Consider the following 18,466-nt stretch of genomic DNA (forward strand, 5'->3'; position numbering starts at 1 on the left):
GTGGGTCACCCATCATGTGATTGCTCTCGTGCAAACTCGCTTAACTTCGAAGTTCCAATGGAACCCAAAGCCAGTGAGCTCCCAAAAGGCCTCGTGCTAGGTAGAGATGGGAATATACATATAAGGCTTACAGGATCCACTCCCCTTGGCGATGCAGGATGTTACAATCCACCCCCGTTAGGGGCCCAATGTCCTTGTCGGTACACTTCCGGCCAAAGATTGGCTTTGATACCAAATTCTCACATCCCGACCCAGCTCCCCACCACATCCCAGGCTCGACTCTACCGTAGCACGATATTATCCTCTTTGGGCCCCGACCATGCCCTCAAGGTTTTGTTTATGGGAACTCACACGAGAACTTCCTAGTGGATCACCCATCATAGGATTGCTCTCGTGTGAACTTGCTTAACTTCGGAGTTCCGATGGAACCCAAAGTCAGTAAGCTCCCAAAAAGCCTCATGCTAGGTAAAGATGGGAATATACATATAAGGCTTACAAGATCCACTCTCCTTGGCGATGTAGAATGTTACATTTAAGGTATTAAACTTACGTGACAAAGATAGCGTCACGCAATTTGTTGCGCGACGAATAAAATATTATTTATTTTTTGAATAAATATTTAAGGTATTAAATTTATTCTAAAAATAATTAATACTGTAAATATTTATTCTATAAATAATTAACACCTGAAATATTATTCTATAAATAATTAATGCCTTAAATATTTATTCTATATATAATTAATGACTTAATCCATACAATTATTTTCAACATAAGTACGATATTCATTGAAGATTGTAAACACATATAAACCGAGGTTAGGGTGCTTACATTAGGTTTCAATAAAAAAACCCAATAGGATTTAAAACCTAATTAAGTCCAAATACATAATTGAAACATAATTAAGTCTGAATACATAACTTATAAAAAAAACATTAAATTTAAATATTGTCATACAAAACATAAATTTAAAACTATTATTTGGATGATCCTGGTCCATTCCGAAAGACTTCATAATGCCATCGATTGTAACCTCCCTCCAACGCATTATCCATCGACTTCATCAACTGTTCGTTCGTATCATCATCAAGAGTATACTTACACTGTTACACATATATGCAAATAATTAATTCCAACATATAACTAAAAATTTCACAAACTTAATTATTAATCCATCAACAATATACTTACTAATACTTCATCCATCACAGCCTTCTTCACATTCCCGAGCACATCTTCCCAAGAACACTACTTAGCAGTGGGACAATTATTCCCTATGGCTACAGCGATCGCATGCGCAAACTCAAAATGATCCCTTAAATCATGCGGGTTGGCATCGCGTACACTCTCATATCCTTGTTCTTATCCGCCATCCTAGCATGAACAGAATTTTGAAGAATAAGGATAATAGAATTGTGAAGAATCAGGACAGTAGAAGCGCATATTTATAGGTTATGACCGTTGCGCGACGAAGCCCTTGTCATGCAAACATCTGTATTAAATGCAGTATTAATTCCTCGGATTCACCTGCAGTAAATGGTCAAAATTGATAGGAACTTGTGCGACGAATTATTGGTCGCGCAAATGCCCATTTTTGTCGCGCAAGGTTTTCGCGCCAAACAAAATTAATTCGCCTTTACTTGCTGGCTTCACCAACAATTATTCGTCGCGCTAATTGTTCTTGCGCGACGAAACTCTTCGTCACTCAATTTTTTTTTCTCCTATCTTTTCTATTTTGCGTGAGTAATAGTATTTTTCGTCACGCAAGTACATCTTGAGCGACAAAATATTCTTCGTCGCGCAAGCCCTTTTTTCTACTAGTGATTAAGAGAAATTAAATTTACTTTCAAATAATAGCCATATATAAGAAAATATGTAAGTAAATAAGCTAAATATTCTCTTACATGACAAATAATTAAGCTAGCAAGAAATAAATTAAAGTTCGAGTTAAAACAAAAAATATATAAATTTCAATTTCAAGGATCGTAATAGAAGCAACCACCCGGTACGTGAAAATATTTGTTACAACTAGCGTCAAAGCATAACCCAAAACCTAGAAGTTGGATTCATCAATATTTAACAACATTCTCCTTCACAGATTCGCATGGTCTGGTGTTGATCTGAGTAGCTCATCGGCAGAAATCCAGAGATCCTCACCCCCCATAGAGTCCGATTCGAAATTATCACTGATTAAATCACCCAATCCTCCCAACACATTATTACTTGGTGGATAAAGATGATCAGCTTGAGTAGTAGTAGCAGTGAATCCTGTGTCATCGGCATATGGATAAAGATGATCAGTTTGAGTAGTCGCAGCAAATCTTGTCCCGTCAACATATTGATGAAGATCATGAGCTTGAGTAGTCACATCAAATCCTGCACCGTCGACATATGAATGAAGATGATCAACTTGAGTAGTCGCAGCAAACCTTGTGCTGTTGACATATTGCTGAAGATCATGAGCTTGAGTACTCAGAGAAAATCCCATACCGTTGATATATGAATGGAGATGATCAGCTTGAGTACTCGCAGCAAGTCCTGTGCTGTCCACATATTGGTGAATATCATGAGCTTGAGTAGTCACAGGGAATCCTGAGGCGTCGACATATGGATGATCATGAGCTTGAGTAGTCGAAGTAAATCCGGTTTCGCTGACATATGGATAATGACGATCAGCTTGCGTAGTCGCAGTATATCCTGTGTCGCCAACGTATTGATCAAAATAATCAGGTAGTGTTACAGCAGCTGGTACAATATTATTATTGTCAATGCATGGTTGGAGTTTTTGCTGTTGCTGACACCAAGCTTCTTCCCATTGCAAGGCACTCGGTTCATTGTCTGCAAATGATGGTACGTTGTTAAAGCAAGTTACGAGTAATTCCTGTCCCTGATTTTCTTCTCTTGCATGCGCTAATCCAGTTGCTAATGGTGGACTACTGATCATATTGATGCGTGGCTGAAGGTATTGCAGCTCAGTTACACATGGTAAGAGGCGCTGCCGTTTTCCCTGTGTCTCAAGCGAACGGGCTGATTTATTATCAACATCTTCTCCAACCATCTCATCATCCTCCTCTGCTAGTTGTTTTCGTTTCTTGTCAAATTCCTCATTTTTACGAAGTACGCATAGAACATATTTCTTCTCCTGCACACCCGATAAAAATCATGTTAGTTAATTATATGAATCCAAGAGTGAATCTACTGTATATGAAAAACAAGAATTCTCCCCTAGCTAGCGAGCATGACGAAAAGAAATCAAGCATGGCTATCAGTGAATATTTCCTTCACATATACCTTTATTCTTTTAATCCGACAAACCAGAAACCTCTCAAATTTTTTCACCAAACAAAAAGTATTTAAGATGTACACATGTATCTCTAAATTTTATGCGTACGTGTTAATGTTCAATATTTGATCTTCATGTTTGTAGATCTAAGAGACTTGTCCTAAAAGAATATGCAAGAAAACACATTTAGAAAGGTGAAATAGTAGCAGGCCATAAGATTCAAGAAGAATAATATCCTCATTCTTTAAAACACAACATTTTATACGTAAATACTTACTTGTTGGTTGTGTATGAGAGACTGATGAAGATCAAACTGAAGCATGATCCACCTGTCATCTTTCCCAGACCCCTTGGTCTCGTAGTGAAATCTTTTTCTGTAGCCAATAACATTGTGAGTCCCGGCTGGATAACATATCTTCTTGCCTTTATCATCCCCTTTCCAGGTGCCGACTCCCTTGGCAACAGTTCGGGATATACGTGAGCCTCTTGGAACTTTTGTGGTGAGTTCAGTGATGAAGTAGAGGTCCTTATTCCTCCTCAAGTCGTTTGCTCTTCTTGTTTTGAAGTTTTCCCATACGGCCGATGGTTCTTGGTCACCGTATAGATTGAAGTCGAAAACGACGTGGTCTATTCCGGGTACAACCATGCCGTTAGCCTTAGGGAGAAGGTAGTGGAGAATGAGCTCTTCTTCCAAGGGGCAAAACCTGTACCCTGGAAGCATACGATCATCGTAAACGTGCTCCATTGGAACTCAAGAAGTTACTTATTTCTTGACAATATAGAAGAAAGCAAGAAAAGAGCCTGAAGAAAGAATGTGTTAGCTAGATACTAATTAAGAACTTGGGAGAGTGAGCGAACGGCGGAGTAGGGTTTGTCTATGACAAGTGAATTAGTGTTAACTTGCATATATATATATAGCACTTAATTGATTGGAGACAAAATAGGGATTCCAAAGATTTCGGAAACCATGCAATTGGAGTAGACATCGGATTCCGAGTAGTATTTGGGGATTAAGAATAAGGAATTTACTTATTCATTTGTTAATTATTGAACGGACGAATCAGATTATGAAATGTGAAAAATAATGGGGTAAATATATAATAGCACGGTTTAATCTTTTTAGTCTACTGTAAGTCGGTAAGATGAATTAGAGATAGGTAAAAGTACAGTGAAATTAAGATATAAACGGTATGGCATATATATATGACGTGAGCTTTATATGGTTGGTGATCATTGATTAATTGCGCGGTATCATACATATTGAGCAAAATAGAGCAAGGAGTGTATCAGTAGGTTGGTTGGATACCAATATGGCATTTCAACACCCTTGTTGACTAGAAATTTTTAGTTATGACAGGAACACGGATGGTACACCACGTCTTTTTATGTAAGTGGTGGAAAATTTTAATTTTATAGTTCTTAACCTTTTAACACATATATCCCACTATTTATATGAAGACACGTGGTTTACCACCTCTTATGACGGTCACACTGAAAAATTTCTCCTTATTGACAATGCTAATGCTTTCTTTCCTTTTCTTTTTTAAATGTTATTATTAAGGAGGGGTGGAAGGATACAAACTGTAATTTAGGAGATGAGAGCTTCGAAACGGGACGTATGGATGAAAACTCAACACTCTATCAAGTAGGATATTGAACTACATGCAAAATTGATGATGCTAATGTATTAATTCGCATTTTGAGAAAAAAAAATACTTTTTGGTGTGTCGGGAATACTCAATTGTACACCACATGTCATTATACAGTTGGAGGAAGAAAAAAAATTTTAAGTGTCTCTTCAATTGTGTAATAACATGTGGCGTGCCTCTAGGAGAAGAGATGGATATAAAGCTCAAAGATGCACTCCATCTAACTTACATAAATAAAACTAGCATATGGGCACACACAAAGTGTGTGAGAAAAAAATTTATTTTTGTTTTTGAAATAGAAGGAGAGAGGAAGAGAGTGATAGAGAATGTGGAAGTGGGAAGTTTTTATTTTATTTTATTTTATTTTAATTAGAGATATGTTAGGATTACATGTAGGTGAGGCTTTGAAAAAAAACAGCAAAATTTGGTTGTGTGAAATTACATTTCTGCCCCATATTTCTTATTCATGTTCTGTTTTAATTAGAGAATTAAACTGGTAATTTCATAGGATTTTGGTTGACAATGAGTATTTAATTCATTTGTAGAGATATGATTATCACTTTTACATTTTATTTAGGATAAATTACATTTTACCCCCTCAGGTTTAGGGTCAATTTCAATTTCTTACAACATCTTTAAAAAAATTCAATTTCATACATTTACTTATCATTTTATTTCAATTTCATACATCCGTTAGAAAATCCGTTAAGTAAACCGTTAAATGATAACACGATAAATATGGGATCCACATTTATGCTGACGTGACTGCCAAATTTGTGTCACGTGGCAAAAAAAATAATTTTTTATGTATTTAAAATATTATAATAATTTACCCTATTTAAAAATAAAAATAAAAATAAAACCCATCTTCCTTTCCTGACCCCTTACCCTTCCCTGCAACCCAAACCCCCCATCCCACCCCACAACAATTTTCTCCTTTCAACCTTAACCAAACATACTTCTTCTTCTCCCACGTCAAAGACACAAACATACATCTTCACCCACCATCACCAGAAACCATCCTCTTCCACCACCATTAGCCCCCGTCCTTCACCCCTTGTCCGTCGAACCCAACCTCAGTCCCTCATCCGTTTAATCCAGTCCAATCCCTCCTCCGACCTCTCTCCTTCATCTGATTCGCCGTCAACGCCACACCCATCCCCATTCACAGTAGATCTGACCATCGTCAATCCGACGTAATCATCCCCACCGATCTGGCTCTGCTCTCGACCTCTCGATTTCCTGCTCCAAGTCTCGTGAGTTTGTCTAAGGAAGGTGACGAGGGTGGGATTTTCTGATGGCAAAGGCAATGGAAGGAAGAAGATGGATGTTTGAATATGGATTTAAAATGAGTCGGCTACTATTTGGGTAGAAAGATAATATGATTTTAGGTAGACCTGGCATTCGTGTCGTGTTTTCCGTGTTCGAGTCATTTTCGTGTCATACTTGATATCTTAACGGGTCGTATCGTATAAGACCCGTTAAAATAAACGGGTAAAATGACATGACCCAAAATCGACCCGATAATATTAACAGGTAATATGACTCAACCCGTTACCTGTTAAGGAAAATATATTTTAAACCAATGAATAATCAAATGAAAAACATAATACTAAATAAGTATATACATACCACATTGTCACATCCAAAACGTAAAAACACATTTTTCTTTTAAGTATATTTTCACTTACGTAAAGTCTTTAATAGTTTTTTAATTAATGTAGAAGTGTAAAAAAATATAGAAAAATATATAAAAGCTCGTAATGACAAGCTTTACAACTTTCATGAAGAGCTTAACTTCGAAATTCGCCACTATAATCATATAAATCATAGATCAAAATTTAACTGTTGATTGTTGTTTACATTCACGCTTCATTGTTCTCATCAAATTTTGTTTTTTCAAATTTTCTTTTTGGAAAACTTGATCTATTAGAGGATGGAGGAAGATGAACGGTTTGTATCGTTGATATTATATTCAGAGTTTTACAGTTAGTTGAAATATTGCTTGATGTTTATAAAGTTTCTACAAACTATATGACATCGACTCATATTTCAGTTAACCGTAAATATCAAAACGTGATACCAAAGATCTGAGCCGTTCTTCTTCTTACATCTGCCAGATGATCATGTTTTCAAAAAAGAAAATTTTAAAAATGAAATTCAGTAAGAAGAATAAAGCGTAAATGGCAATCGACGGTTAAATATAAATTGTATGTCTTCTTAGTTCTTGCCTATACAAATACTATATTAGTTTATTTTAATTTTGGACAACAACATGTTAAGTAAAATTTATCCTAGTAATGATAATAAGGAACTCTCATAATAAAAATAAATAATGACTAAAACTTTTTTTTAAACTTATATAGAATAATAATACAAAACTATATATTTAATATAGAATATATTGTATATATTAATATGGCTATTGTATTTTATAATAAATCTTTTAATAATTAAACTTTAAAATTATCAAAATAAATTTTTTCTTAACAGGTTGAAACGGGTTACCCACGTGTATACCCGTTAAGAACTCACCCGATAATGACCTGATAAGTTATCGTGTTGACCCGAAACCCGTTATTTTCGTGTCGTGTCACCGTGTCGTGTCAGAAACTGCCGGGTCTAATTTTGGGGAAGGAAGATGGGTTTCTTTTTTCTTTTTCTTTTTTTTTATTTCTTTTTTTAATAGGGTAAATTATTATAATATTTTAAATACATAAAAAAATTATTATTTTTACCATGTGGCACAAATTTGGCAGCCACGTCAGCATAAATGTGGATCCCATATTTGCCATGTCATCATTTAACTGTTTACTTAAAGGATTTTCTAACGGATGTATGAAATTGAAATAAAATGATAAGTAAAGGTATGAAATTGAAATTTTTTAAAGATGTAAAAAATTGAAATCAACTTTAAACTTGAGGAGGTAAAATGTAGTTTATCCTTTTATTTTCTTTTTCCTTTTCTATTAGCCATATTAGAATATATAAGATCAAATTGTTAAATACTTGAATTCTAAAATACGAATAATTAGCAGCAGAGTATCCTTGTGGTCCAATTAGAGAGTCCAGGTTACGCGAGATTTCTAGCAGACGAAGCGATTATTTTAGGGTTTAACTTGACTCGTATATATATAACAATTGGTGAGTTTATGGCATAGGAGACCTAGAGATAGCAATGGCGTCTTTCATAGCCCTCCGCCGCACTTCAAGCATGAAACTGTCTCCCTTCTTCAACATGCGACCTCTGGCCCCTTCTCTTTTCCCCTCTATTCGTAGCAGACGCATACAAACTCTATCCACCATTACGGTTCCAGAAACAATGAAGATTGAAAAGTCAATAAGAAACCAAACCGACGTCGGACTTAGGATGATGAAGCCGCTGTTTCTCAATGAAGGCGAAAATAGTAATATAGTATACTCACCGCTGTCCATCCACGTTGTATTGAGCCTGATAGCAGCCGGTACAAAGGGTCAAACCGAGGAAGAGTTGCTTTCTTTCCTCAAGTCCCAGTCCACCGCCCACCTTAACTTGCTTGCCTCTGAAATCGTCCCTCTGGTTTTTGCTGACGGATCACCCATTGGCGGGCCAATTTTGTCCTTTGCCAATGGACTCTGGGTTGACAAGTCGACCCCTCTCAAGCCTTCTTTCAAAGAGGTGGTGTACAGTTTTTACAAGGCAGCTCAAAAGGAAGTCGATTTCCAGACCAAGGCCGAACAAGTGAGAATTGAATTAAATTCATGGGCCGAAAAGGAGACTAAGGGCCTTATTAAAGAGATTCTTCCTTTTCAGTCAGTTAACAGCTTAACAAGGCTCATCTTTGCGAATGCATTGTACTTCAAAGGAGTTTGGGATGACAAGTTTGATGCATCAGAAACTAAAGAGTATGACTTCCACTGTATCAATGGCAAGTCGTCAGTTAAGGTGCCCTTCATGACCAGCTATAAGAATCAATATTTAAAAGCCTTTGACAGCTTCAAAGTCTTAAAGCTCAATTATGAAAAAGGTGAAAACGAGGAGCGGCATTTCTCCATGTGCGTTTTTCTTCCAGATGAAAAAGATGGGCTGCCAACTTTGGTTGATAGAGTTAGTTCTAAGCCTGGTTTCTTAGATCGTCATCTTCCACGCCGGAAAGTTAAAGTGGGTGACTTTAGAATTCCAAAGTTTAATATCGCTTTTGGTTTTGAAGCTTCCACAATTCTCAAGGATTTAGGACTAGTACTGCCTTTCCATGTTGATCCATATAAAGGAGGTAATTTGACAGAGATGGTGAACTCACCTCCGGGCGAGACTCCTTCTATTTCTGGTATACTCCATAAATCATTCATTGAAGTTAATGAAGAAGGAACGGAAGCTGCCGCTGTTACTGCCACTGGGATAATAGTTGAGGCACTCTATCCTTATCATCCTCCAAAGACGATAGACTTTGTGGCAGATCACCCGTTCTTGTTTTTCCTCAGAGAGGAAACGACTGGAGCAGTGCTGTTCATTGGGCAGGTGCTCAATCCGCTCGAAGGCTGATTGTTACCGGAGTGGTTAGTTTAAATCATGTCCGTTCAATTAAGTTCACTGGCTGAAATAGTTGGGGCAAACTTCTAGATTGATATATAATTTGGTCGTAGTTTAATTCCTTAACATGCATAGTTAGCATGCATAAAGTGACCTAGTTTCTCAGGTATGAAACTAATTCAATCCTAAATTTTATTTTTTTGAGTTTGTAAACTCTCTGCATTCGTATCAAACTATGTATAATTCCTACCAAAATGTTTTGAACTTCTTACAAGAAGTGGCCTCCACAATGTTATCACAAAGATAGACGAAGTAGAAGCCCCAAAATTCCTTGATGACGGTTAAAGCACTCACGTCTCAAGAGTATAAATGGAACACAACTGTAATTTCCTAACAGCAGAAACCAAAGTAAATGATGTATTCCTCTGTGATTTGGCTGCAACAACAGGCCAAAAATTTATCGTTGTCCTTCGCCGGTCACCTCTTCTCCGGCCTCTCTCTGTCTCTTTCTAACACCCGAAGTCGCCCAACAGCCAACTCACCAACCCCGTCTCCCGAATAAAATGCAAAAGTACGTAATAATCCTTAATTCAACAATGAAAATCCCCAACTTCTAAGGATTGTATGTCCACTTGCACCAAAGAATTCTTTATGCAAGGTTTGTATTCTTTACTTGCTAAGGTTCGTGAAGAGGATTTTAGAACTAGATGCTTACAAACTTTTTGGAAGAAAATTAGAGTCGCCGAAGAAAATGAAAGAGGAAGTTCAAGTGAGTGAGTGGTTTCTTTATAAAATTGCAGGGTGTTAATGGAATTACGATTTAATTTGTTGTGGTCTATTTTAACTGATAGGCAAGGAGAGAGATAGAGAGAGAGAGATGTGTTTTAGGGAGTAGAGGAATGTATGGTGCCTTTATTTATAGTAATAAGGGAGAGAACAAATCCTTCTACTCCAAGGAATACAAAACCATATAGGAAAGGATAACTAGAATCAAATCTAATCTAGGATTTACACAATCATACTTAAACTAGAAATATACAACACTCCCCCTTGAGTGTGTAAATACTGAAGGTAGATTCGACATCATGCAGAAGTTTAGGGAGTCGACTCGTCGGCGCTGATTCTGGGAACACACTGTTCTCAAATAAGGTAGGAACTTTCATAAGGAAGTAAGTCTCACAAAAAAAAAAAACCCTAAGGCTATGGCAAAAACCCGAGGAGGGACAAAATCCATAGTCAAAGGAAAAATGCATGAGCAATGCAATGTCAAAGGAAACGTCTACGGGACGTCATCAGAGATATGATCAACCCAAGATGGGTACCTTGTTAGAACCTAGTTAGGTAGAGAAAACCCAGTGGGAAAAATGCTCCTAATCGTAGGGAAAACGAGTACATTAAGATCAAGCAAGTATACTTTAGGATACTCCCCCTGAGTTTGACACAATTCTAAAGAGAACTAGTAATGTTACAACTCAAAAAGTTTAAGCATACCAATCCCTAGAACAAGCTTTTGAAACGCAGTGATTTGGTGAAGAGGTCGGCCATATTGTCTTGTGAATGGATTTGCATGACTTCAATCTTCTGATGCTTTTATTGTTGATGTGAGAAGGAGAACTTCGGCACAATGTGCTTGGTGTTGTCTCCTTTGATGTAACCCTTCTTGAGTTGTTTGATGCATGTTGGGTTGTCTTCATAGATCGTCGTTGGGACATCAACAACGGGGTAAAGATCGCATGAGCTTCGAATATGGCCCACAATTGATCCTAACCCAAAACATTCCCAATTTGCTTCATATAAGGTGAGAATTTTAGCGTGGTTAGATGAAGTGGCAACTATAGTCTGTTTAGTTGACCTCCAAAAGATTGTCGTGCCTAACCTCCAAGAGATTGCGGTGCCTCCAATGGTAAAGACATAACCCGTTTAAGAACGCGCCTTATGCAGGTCAGATAAGTATCTTGCGTCGGCATAACCAACAAGGCGAGAATCGACTTAAGAATAGAGGGTGCAGCATTACTCGAGTATCTATAAGGATAAAACAAGCTCAAATCTGTAATACCCTTAAGGTAATGGAAAATGTATGTGTGTTGGTGCATTACTATATCTTGCTAAAAGATTAACAGCGAAGGAGATGTCGGGTCTAGTGCATTGAACTAAGTACAATAAAGCGCACATTGCATTTAGATAATGAACTTTAGGCTCCAAAATCTCTTCATCATCCTCTTTCAGAAAAAAGGGATCTCATTTTGCATTTAGTGATTGAACGACCATAGGAGTACTTGAAGGTTTCGCTTTATCTTGGTTAAAGCGATGCAACACCTTTTGGGTGCAGTTCGATTGATGTACTAAGATATCATCCAAATGATGCTCTATCTCAAGACTAAGACAGTATCAAGTCTTTCCTATATCTTTCATCTCAAATTCCGACTTCAGGTGCGCGACAGTTCTCGCAAGCTCTTTCAGGAGTTCCGATGAGATTCACGTCATCAACATATACTGCAACAATCACAAAACTGAAATGTGACTTCTTAATGAACACACAAGGGCATTGATCGTTGTTCACATATCTTTGACTAGTCAAATACTCACTCAGACGGTTATACCACATTCTTCTGAATTGGTTCAAACAGTAGAGTGAACGCCTCAGCCGAATTGAAAGAATGTTTTAGGGTTTGGAAATATTTGATCTAGACAATGCAAGTCTTTCGGGAACTTTCATGTAAATTTTCGTATCAAGATCCCCATAAAGATATGCAATTACTACGTCCATCAGCTGTATACTCAGTTTTTTGGAAACTACCAAACTAATAAGGTAGCAAAAAGTAATCACATCCATAACGAGTGAATAAGTTTCGTCATAGTCAATCCCGGTGTGTTGTGAGAAGCCTTGTGCAACAAGACGAGACTTGTAATGCACAATTTTGTTCTTCTCATTACGCTTCCAAACGAAAACCCACTTGTAGCCAACGGGCTTCACATGTGGAGGAGTTTGAGCTACAGGTCCAAACACCATACGTTTTGCAAGTGAATCGAGTTTGACTTGAATTGCCTGTTTCCAGTTTAACCAATCGGTTCTACGTCGACAACCAGAACGGGGTTTAATGTCATCGCGCAACATGATATTAGTAGCTACTGCACATGTTAATGCATCGTCGACGATCATCTCATTTCTGCACCACACATCATTTAAGCTAGCATAATATATCGAAATCTCATGATTCTAAGAGGGTGGATTCGTCTCATCAAGGACACTTCCATAATCTAGAATTTCCTCATAAGTTGGATAAAATGAGTAAGCAACTGTCAGATTCACCGTAGGCTCTTCAGGGGCTTGTGTTGTGGGTTTTCTCTTTCGGGGGTGTGAATCCTTTGAACCAAATGGTATGTCACGCTTATGTGTAAGGGCAAATGATTGGCTAGCCAATAATGTACGTGGATTGGCCAAAGTGGCGTCCCGGGCCTCCAAAATGGAAGTTCGTCCTACATTTGGTACATCCATCTTTGCAAACACATTTGTAGATAGAATATGTGATTTTGTCACTTACGCTAGATCGGTAAAAACATCTGGCATGCTCTGAGCTATGCTCTGAAGATCTAATATACGCTGCACTTCAGTTTCAGACTGACCAGTGCAGGGATCTAAATGAGACAAAGTGGGAGTTGTCCACGATAATTCGCGTCATTCTTCTTGAATGTTGACGTTCTTATCTCCCCCTAACGACGGGAAGATTGTCTCATAAAAGTGACAATCCACGAAACGAGCGGTAAACAGATCACTTATCAAAGGTTCTAAGTAACAAATAATCGAAGAAGAGTCATATTCGACATAGATTCCCATCATTAGCTGATGCCCCATTTTTGTACGTAAGGGCAACGAAATTTGCACATAGACCGCACAACAAAAAACACGCAGATGCGATATGTCAAGTTCTCATCCGATAGCCAACTGAAATACGCTATATGGTTGGGTCACAATAAGTCTCAGACGGATCAACATGGCTGCGTGCAATATTACATGACCCCAAGCAACGATCGAGAGCTTGGTGCGTATAAACAACGATTGAGCAATCATTTATAAGCGCTTAATGAATGCCTCTGCCAGGCCATTCTGGGTGTGAACATGGGGTGCATGATGTTCAACTTCAACCTCAATGACATGCAATAGTCATCAAAAGTTTTATATATGAATTCTCCAGCATTATCCAATTGAATAGATTTAATCAGATAATCAGGGTGGTGAGCCCTGAGCTTGATAACCTAAGCCAACAGTTTGGAGAATGCGGTGTTCCTTATGGACAACAAGTACACGTGTAACTAACGTGTGGAGGCATCAACCAAAACCCATAAAATATCTAAATGGTCCGTATAAAGGGTGAATCGGTCCACAAATGTCTCCCTAAATCATTTATAAAAAAAAATTGGGAGGATTCAAATGAATCTTGTCATAAAAGGCTTAATGATGAGCTTTCCCATAGAGCAAGTTGGACATGCAATTCCTTGAATCGAACTTAAACTTCAGGTTAGTGGATGCCCGTGTGATGATTTGAGAATACAGCGCATCGTTATTTGTCCAGGATGTCCTAAACGATCATGTCAAAGTGTAATTTCATGTGCGGTCTCAGAGGTAGGGTCGGCCATATAGTGGCTCTCTATGGGGCGTATGGTCGTAGCATACAGAAATTCAACTTCGTTTTCTATATAGGTTTCAGTGTGGTAATTATTATTTCTAATGTCCTTGAAACTCAACAATGTTATTCCGGAACGTGGAGAATAGTGTGCCTCATCAATGATCTGGAATGTACCATTAGACAACATTATATGTGCCTTACCGTATCCTTTGATCAGGTTGGATGGGCCTGAGAAGGTTGTCAGAGATGCATTCTTAGGTATGAAGTTAGTGAAATAGATATGTTTACTCAAAACTGTGTGCGTAGTTGCATTATCTGTCAGACAACTAACTTCTCCACTAGTCATACCTAGAATGAAAAATTAATTTGAATCGGTCACATGCATAAAAGTCCTTAAAAACAAGTATCAATTCAAAATAATTTTAACTATTCAAGGATGGTAATTAATTAAAATTTTAATATCCAAAAACAAATCACCAACAAATAATCCAAATATAAAGGAAAATTGTTCAAAATTTAACCAAAAACAAAAGGGGGCCACTATGTGGGATTCGGCCTCAGTGTCTAAAATTGAACTAGAAAAATAGTTTATGTCTAAGATTCTAATCTTCCATAGGGGTAACGGCCTCTTGAAAGTCAGAAACCTTCATCTTTGTACTCTCTGGTTCGTCCACTTGCATAAAGTTTGATTTAAACTTCTTACGACGAGAATGATATTTGGCTATAATTTTCTGGGGAGCTCAGCAAACACAGGACCAATAGTCCTTTGAACCACAGCGATAACACATGTCTGCATCCATGGTTTTAGGTACTTTGCCGTTATTCTTGAAGTTAAGGCCTTTGAAGCGAGGTTTGGGTGCTTCTGGGCTCTGTTTCCTCCCTTAGATGGGCCTTGGCTCTATTAACCTTGACGGGGTGGCTTCTGGCCGCCCCTACCACGCCTATGTTGGCGCTTTGGGCATTGGTTCGTGCTATAGTGTGCTTCAGGCATAACAGTCGCCCTAATAGGTCGAGTTTGATGATTCTTCATCAATAGCTGATTCTACTTTTCAATAAGAAGTAAAACAGAGATTAAATCCGAAAACTTAGTGAACTTCTGAGCTCTGTATTGTTGCTATAAGACAATATTAGTAGTAGAGAAGGTCGAATAGGTCTTCTTTAGGAGATACTCTCCGGTCAAAGTCTCGTCACAAAACTTGAAAAGTGATCGGATTCGACAAATTTCAAAATTATATTCATTCATAGACTTAAAGTCTTGGACGAGCAAATGATGTTAGTCATGTCTTGCTTCAGGCAAGAAGATGTTCTTTTGGTGATCAAAATGATCGGCCAAAGCGACTCATAGTGCTCATGGATCCTCTTCAGCAAGGTACTCGGTTTGTAAGGCGTCATGAATATGTCTTCGGATGAAGATCATAGCAGTGGCTTTCTTAGCTTCATCAACTGGGTTGTCCGTCTCATATTCAATGACGGGATGCAAGTTATTTGCAGTGAGATGGAGCTTCACATCTTAGACCCACTTGAGGTAGTTCCTTCCAGAGACCTCCAAAGTAGTGAAGTCAAGTTTGTTCAAATTCGACATGTTCCTATCACAATATAGATGAACAAGATGTGGTTAGTGTAATGGAGAAAAAATCAATCCATTCACATAGGAGTAGAATATTCAGGTTCTAATAGACATGTATTGGTTTAAATTTGCATGAAAAAACTTCGTGTTTTCATGGGTGATGTTTTTAAGTAAAACTTCAGGTTTTCAAACAATGCATGGTTTTAGAAACTTCAAGTTTCGAAATAATTATGGACTTCAAGTTCATATGTTCCTGCAGAGAAATGTAAATATATATATATATATATATGTATATATATATGCAACAAGAAAATATGCAAATATAACTTCAGGTCTATAATTATAATTGAATTAATTATTTAGACTTCGAGTCAAATTTAAAGTGTGGGTGAAAAAATATAAAACCCAAATTGTCTAAAAAAATAAACAATTAAGTTCGGGGCCTAAAAACATGGGCCAAAGCCCATGGGTGGGCTAGGCAAATTGGAGTCGTGCGGCCCAGGCCCAAGGATGGGTTGGAATAGGCTCGGGCCTAGCATGCAGGTTGGCCCAACATCACAAATTTGATGGGCTGCAGGCGCAAGCCCAAAACAAAGGCCCATGAAGGGCTCTGATTCGGTGTGATGCGAACATGGATACACCAATGCATAAACCAGGATCTGGTGTGATGCATACATGGGGAACACCAATAATCGGCTTGGGTTGGATTTATGCGGGCCGGGAGTCCAATAGAAGCCCAATTGGCTTGTTGGATATGGGTCGTGACTGCGAAAACAAACACTAAGCCCAAAAAGATGTTGTACGATGCATGCCGAGGGTCCGAGGCTCACAAGGGCTCGGGTCGAGAAACCCAAAACAACCCAGTGGCGCTAGGTGTCGGATTCGAACCAGAAAAAGCTCAGGCGTCGCTTTAGGTGATTTTCCTCGGGTGGTCACGGCACGGCGATGCATGGGGGTTCAATTGGGAACTCTAGGTTTGGACGGAAAAACAAGTTTCAACATTGAGGGGGGGTTTGAGAAACCTTGAGGATTTGAAGAATCTGTCAAAAAATTCACCTATTTTCATCCGTTTTTTCGAGAAAAACCTATTGTCATGACGATGGTTTGGTCCTAAACATGACTACAGGTCGTGATTTGCCAAGAAAAATGGCGGTAAGGTCGTGATCGACTACGGAAAGCGCTGGGTCATGGGTTCAATGCCAAAAACGACATCGTCTTAGATGGAGCATGGGTTCAGCTTTGGTGCATCACGGCCCAGAGAGGCTCACTTGAGCTCAGGTGGGCATCACAAGTCATGTGTTCGAAGAACCCTAAGAGTTTCAATTCTTTTTTCTTTTTTTTAGATTATAATTCAAGGCATATTAACAAATAATTTTAATGAATGAACATATATTTGATGCAGATCATGACAAATATCAAATTCACATAATTCAACAATTATGAATATAATGCATACTCAATTTATGTAGAATCTAAAATTCGAAAAACGTAAGTTAGGTCATGCATTATGGTGAATGTTCATGCTATAAGGGCTAGAAATATATCAAGATAAAAATCTTTGTTTTGGAAGAACTCAATTGCGTGATGATATGGATGAACTGGTTTGATGTAGAAAATCTCCTTGTCAGATTTTTAAGCGCAGCGATAGGAGTTTGCTGATAACGTGTTGTGGTATATTTTAATTGACAAAAAGAGAAGCCGGCGTCAAGGAAAGAGAGTGTAGAGAGAGATGTGTTTGTAGGGATGTAGAGAATGTATGTTATACCCCCTACGTAGTGCCTTTATTTATAGTAATAAGGGAGATAATAAATCCTTCTACTCCAAGGAATATAAGACCATATAGGAAATGATAATTAGAATTAAATCTAATCTAGGATTCACACAATCAAACTTAAACTAGAAGTTTACAACATAATTAACTTTTTGTAGGGAATTTTTGACATAAAAATTAATTTAATGAGAGTTTAAAAAAAACACTTAAATTAATATTAAATCTGAAATGTCACTATCTACTAGTTTAGTGGGATTTCCCCTCACTTATAAGTGATAGGTTTTTTTTTTTTTTTTTTTTTTTTTTAAACAAACGATATTATATCTGGGTGTGGGAGTGAGCTAAGTCCATATGGGCTAGCAATAATATGGTTCAAATTTATTTTTGGCTAGAATCGAACCTAAGATCTCTTACTTACAAGTGAACATGAATACAACTAGATCATAATACTAATTGCCATTGTAAGTGAGAGGTTTTACATTCGATTCTTGCCAAAGACGAATTTGAACCACAATATTGTTGTCTCATTGTAAGACTTATCTCACCCTCCCAGCACTTTAGTATGCATAATATCGCATGTTAAAAAAAAAAATTATACGTGAAATATAGAATTTAATGAAAAGTAAAAGTACTTTGATCTAAAGTTGAAAACCAACAAATATTTAAGAGTAAATTGTAGAAATGGTTCATCAACTTTAATCAAATTGGAGCAATTGTCTCTCAACTAAAAATTCATTACTATTGGTTCCTCAACTCATTAAAATGTGTAGCTATGGTTATTTTTATCAACTTCGTCAACATTTTATCAAAATGAATTATGTTGGAATGACTATTACTACAATTTGAGGAACCATTTCTCCAATTGGATTAAAGTTTAAGGATCATTTCTCCAGTTGAATTAAGTTGAGGGACCATTGGTAATGGCTTTTAGTTGAGGGACCATAGCTGTACGTTTTGATGAGTTGAGGATCAATGATAATAGATTTTTAGTTAAAAAATTATTGTTCCAATTAAGTTAAAATTGAAAGACCATTAATACAATTTACTCAATATTTAATTTT

At 37.5% G+C, this 18,466-nt stretch overlaps 1 protein-coding gene across 1 annotated transcript; it reads left to right on the forward strand.

Moving 5' to 3' along the window:
• The first annotated feature begins 8,254 nt into the window (after positions 1–8,254).
• LOC103437003 (serpin-ZX-like) lies at positions 8,255–9,454 on the forward strand. The gene has a single exon (XM_008375470.3). The coding sequence runs from the start codon at positions 8,255–8,257 to the stop codon at positions 9,452–9,454; it is 1,200 nt and encodes a 399-aa protein (XP_008373692.1).
• Positions 9,455–18,466: the final 9,012 nt, after the last annotated feature.

Source organism: Malus domestica, chromosome 06, assembly GCF_042453785.1.
Source record: "Malus domestica chromosome 06, GDT2T_hap1".
Lineage (NCBI taxonomy): Eukaryota > Viridiplantae > Streptophyta > Magnoliopsida > Rosales > Rosaceae > Malus > Malus domestica.

What these genes read in the sequence shown, in the direction of transcription:
- LOC103437003 (XM_008375470.3), top strand. Translation starts at nt 8,255, where the DNA reads ATGAAGATTGAAAAGTCAATAAGAAACCAAACCGACGTCGGACTTAGG.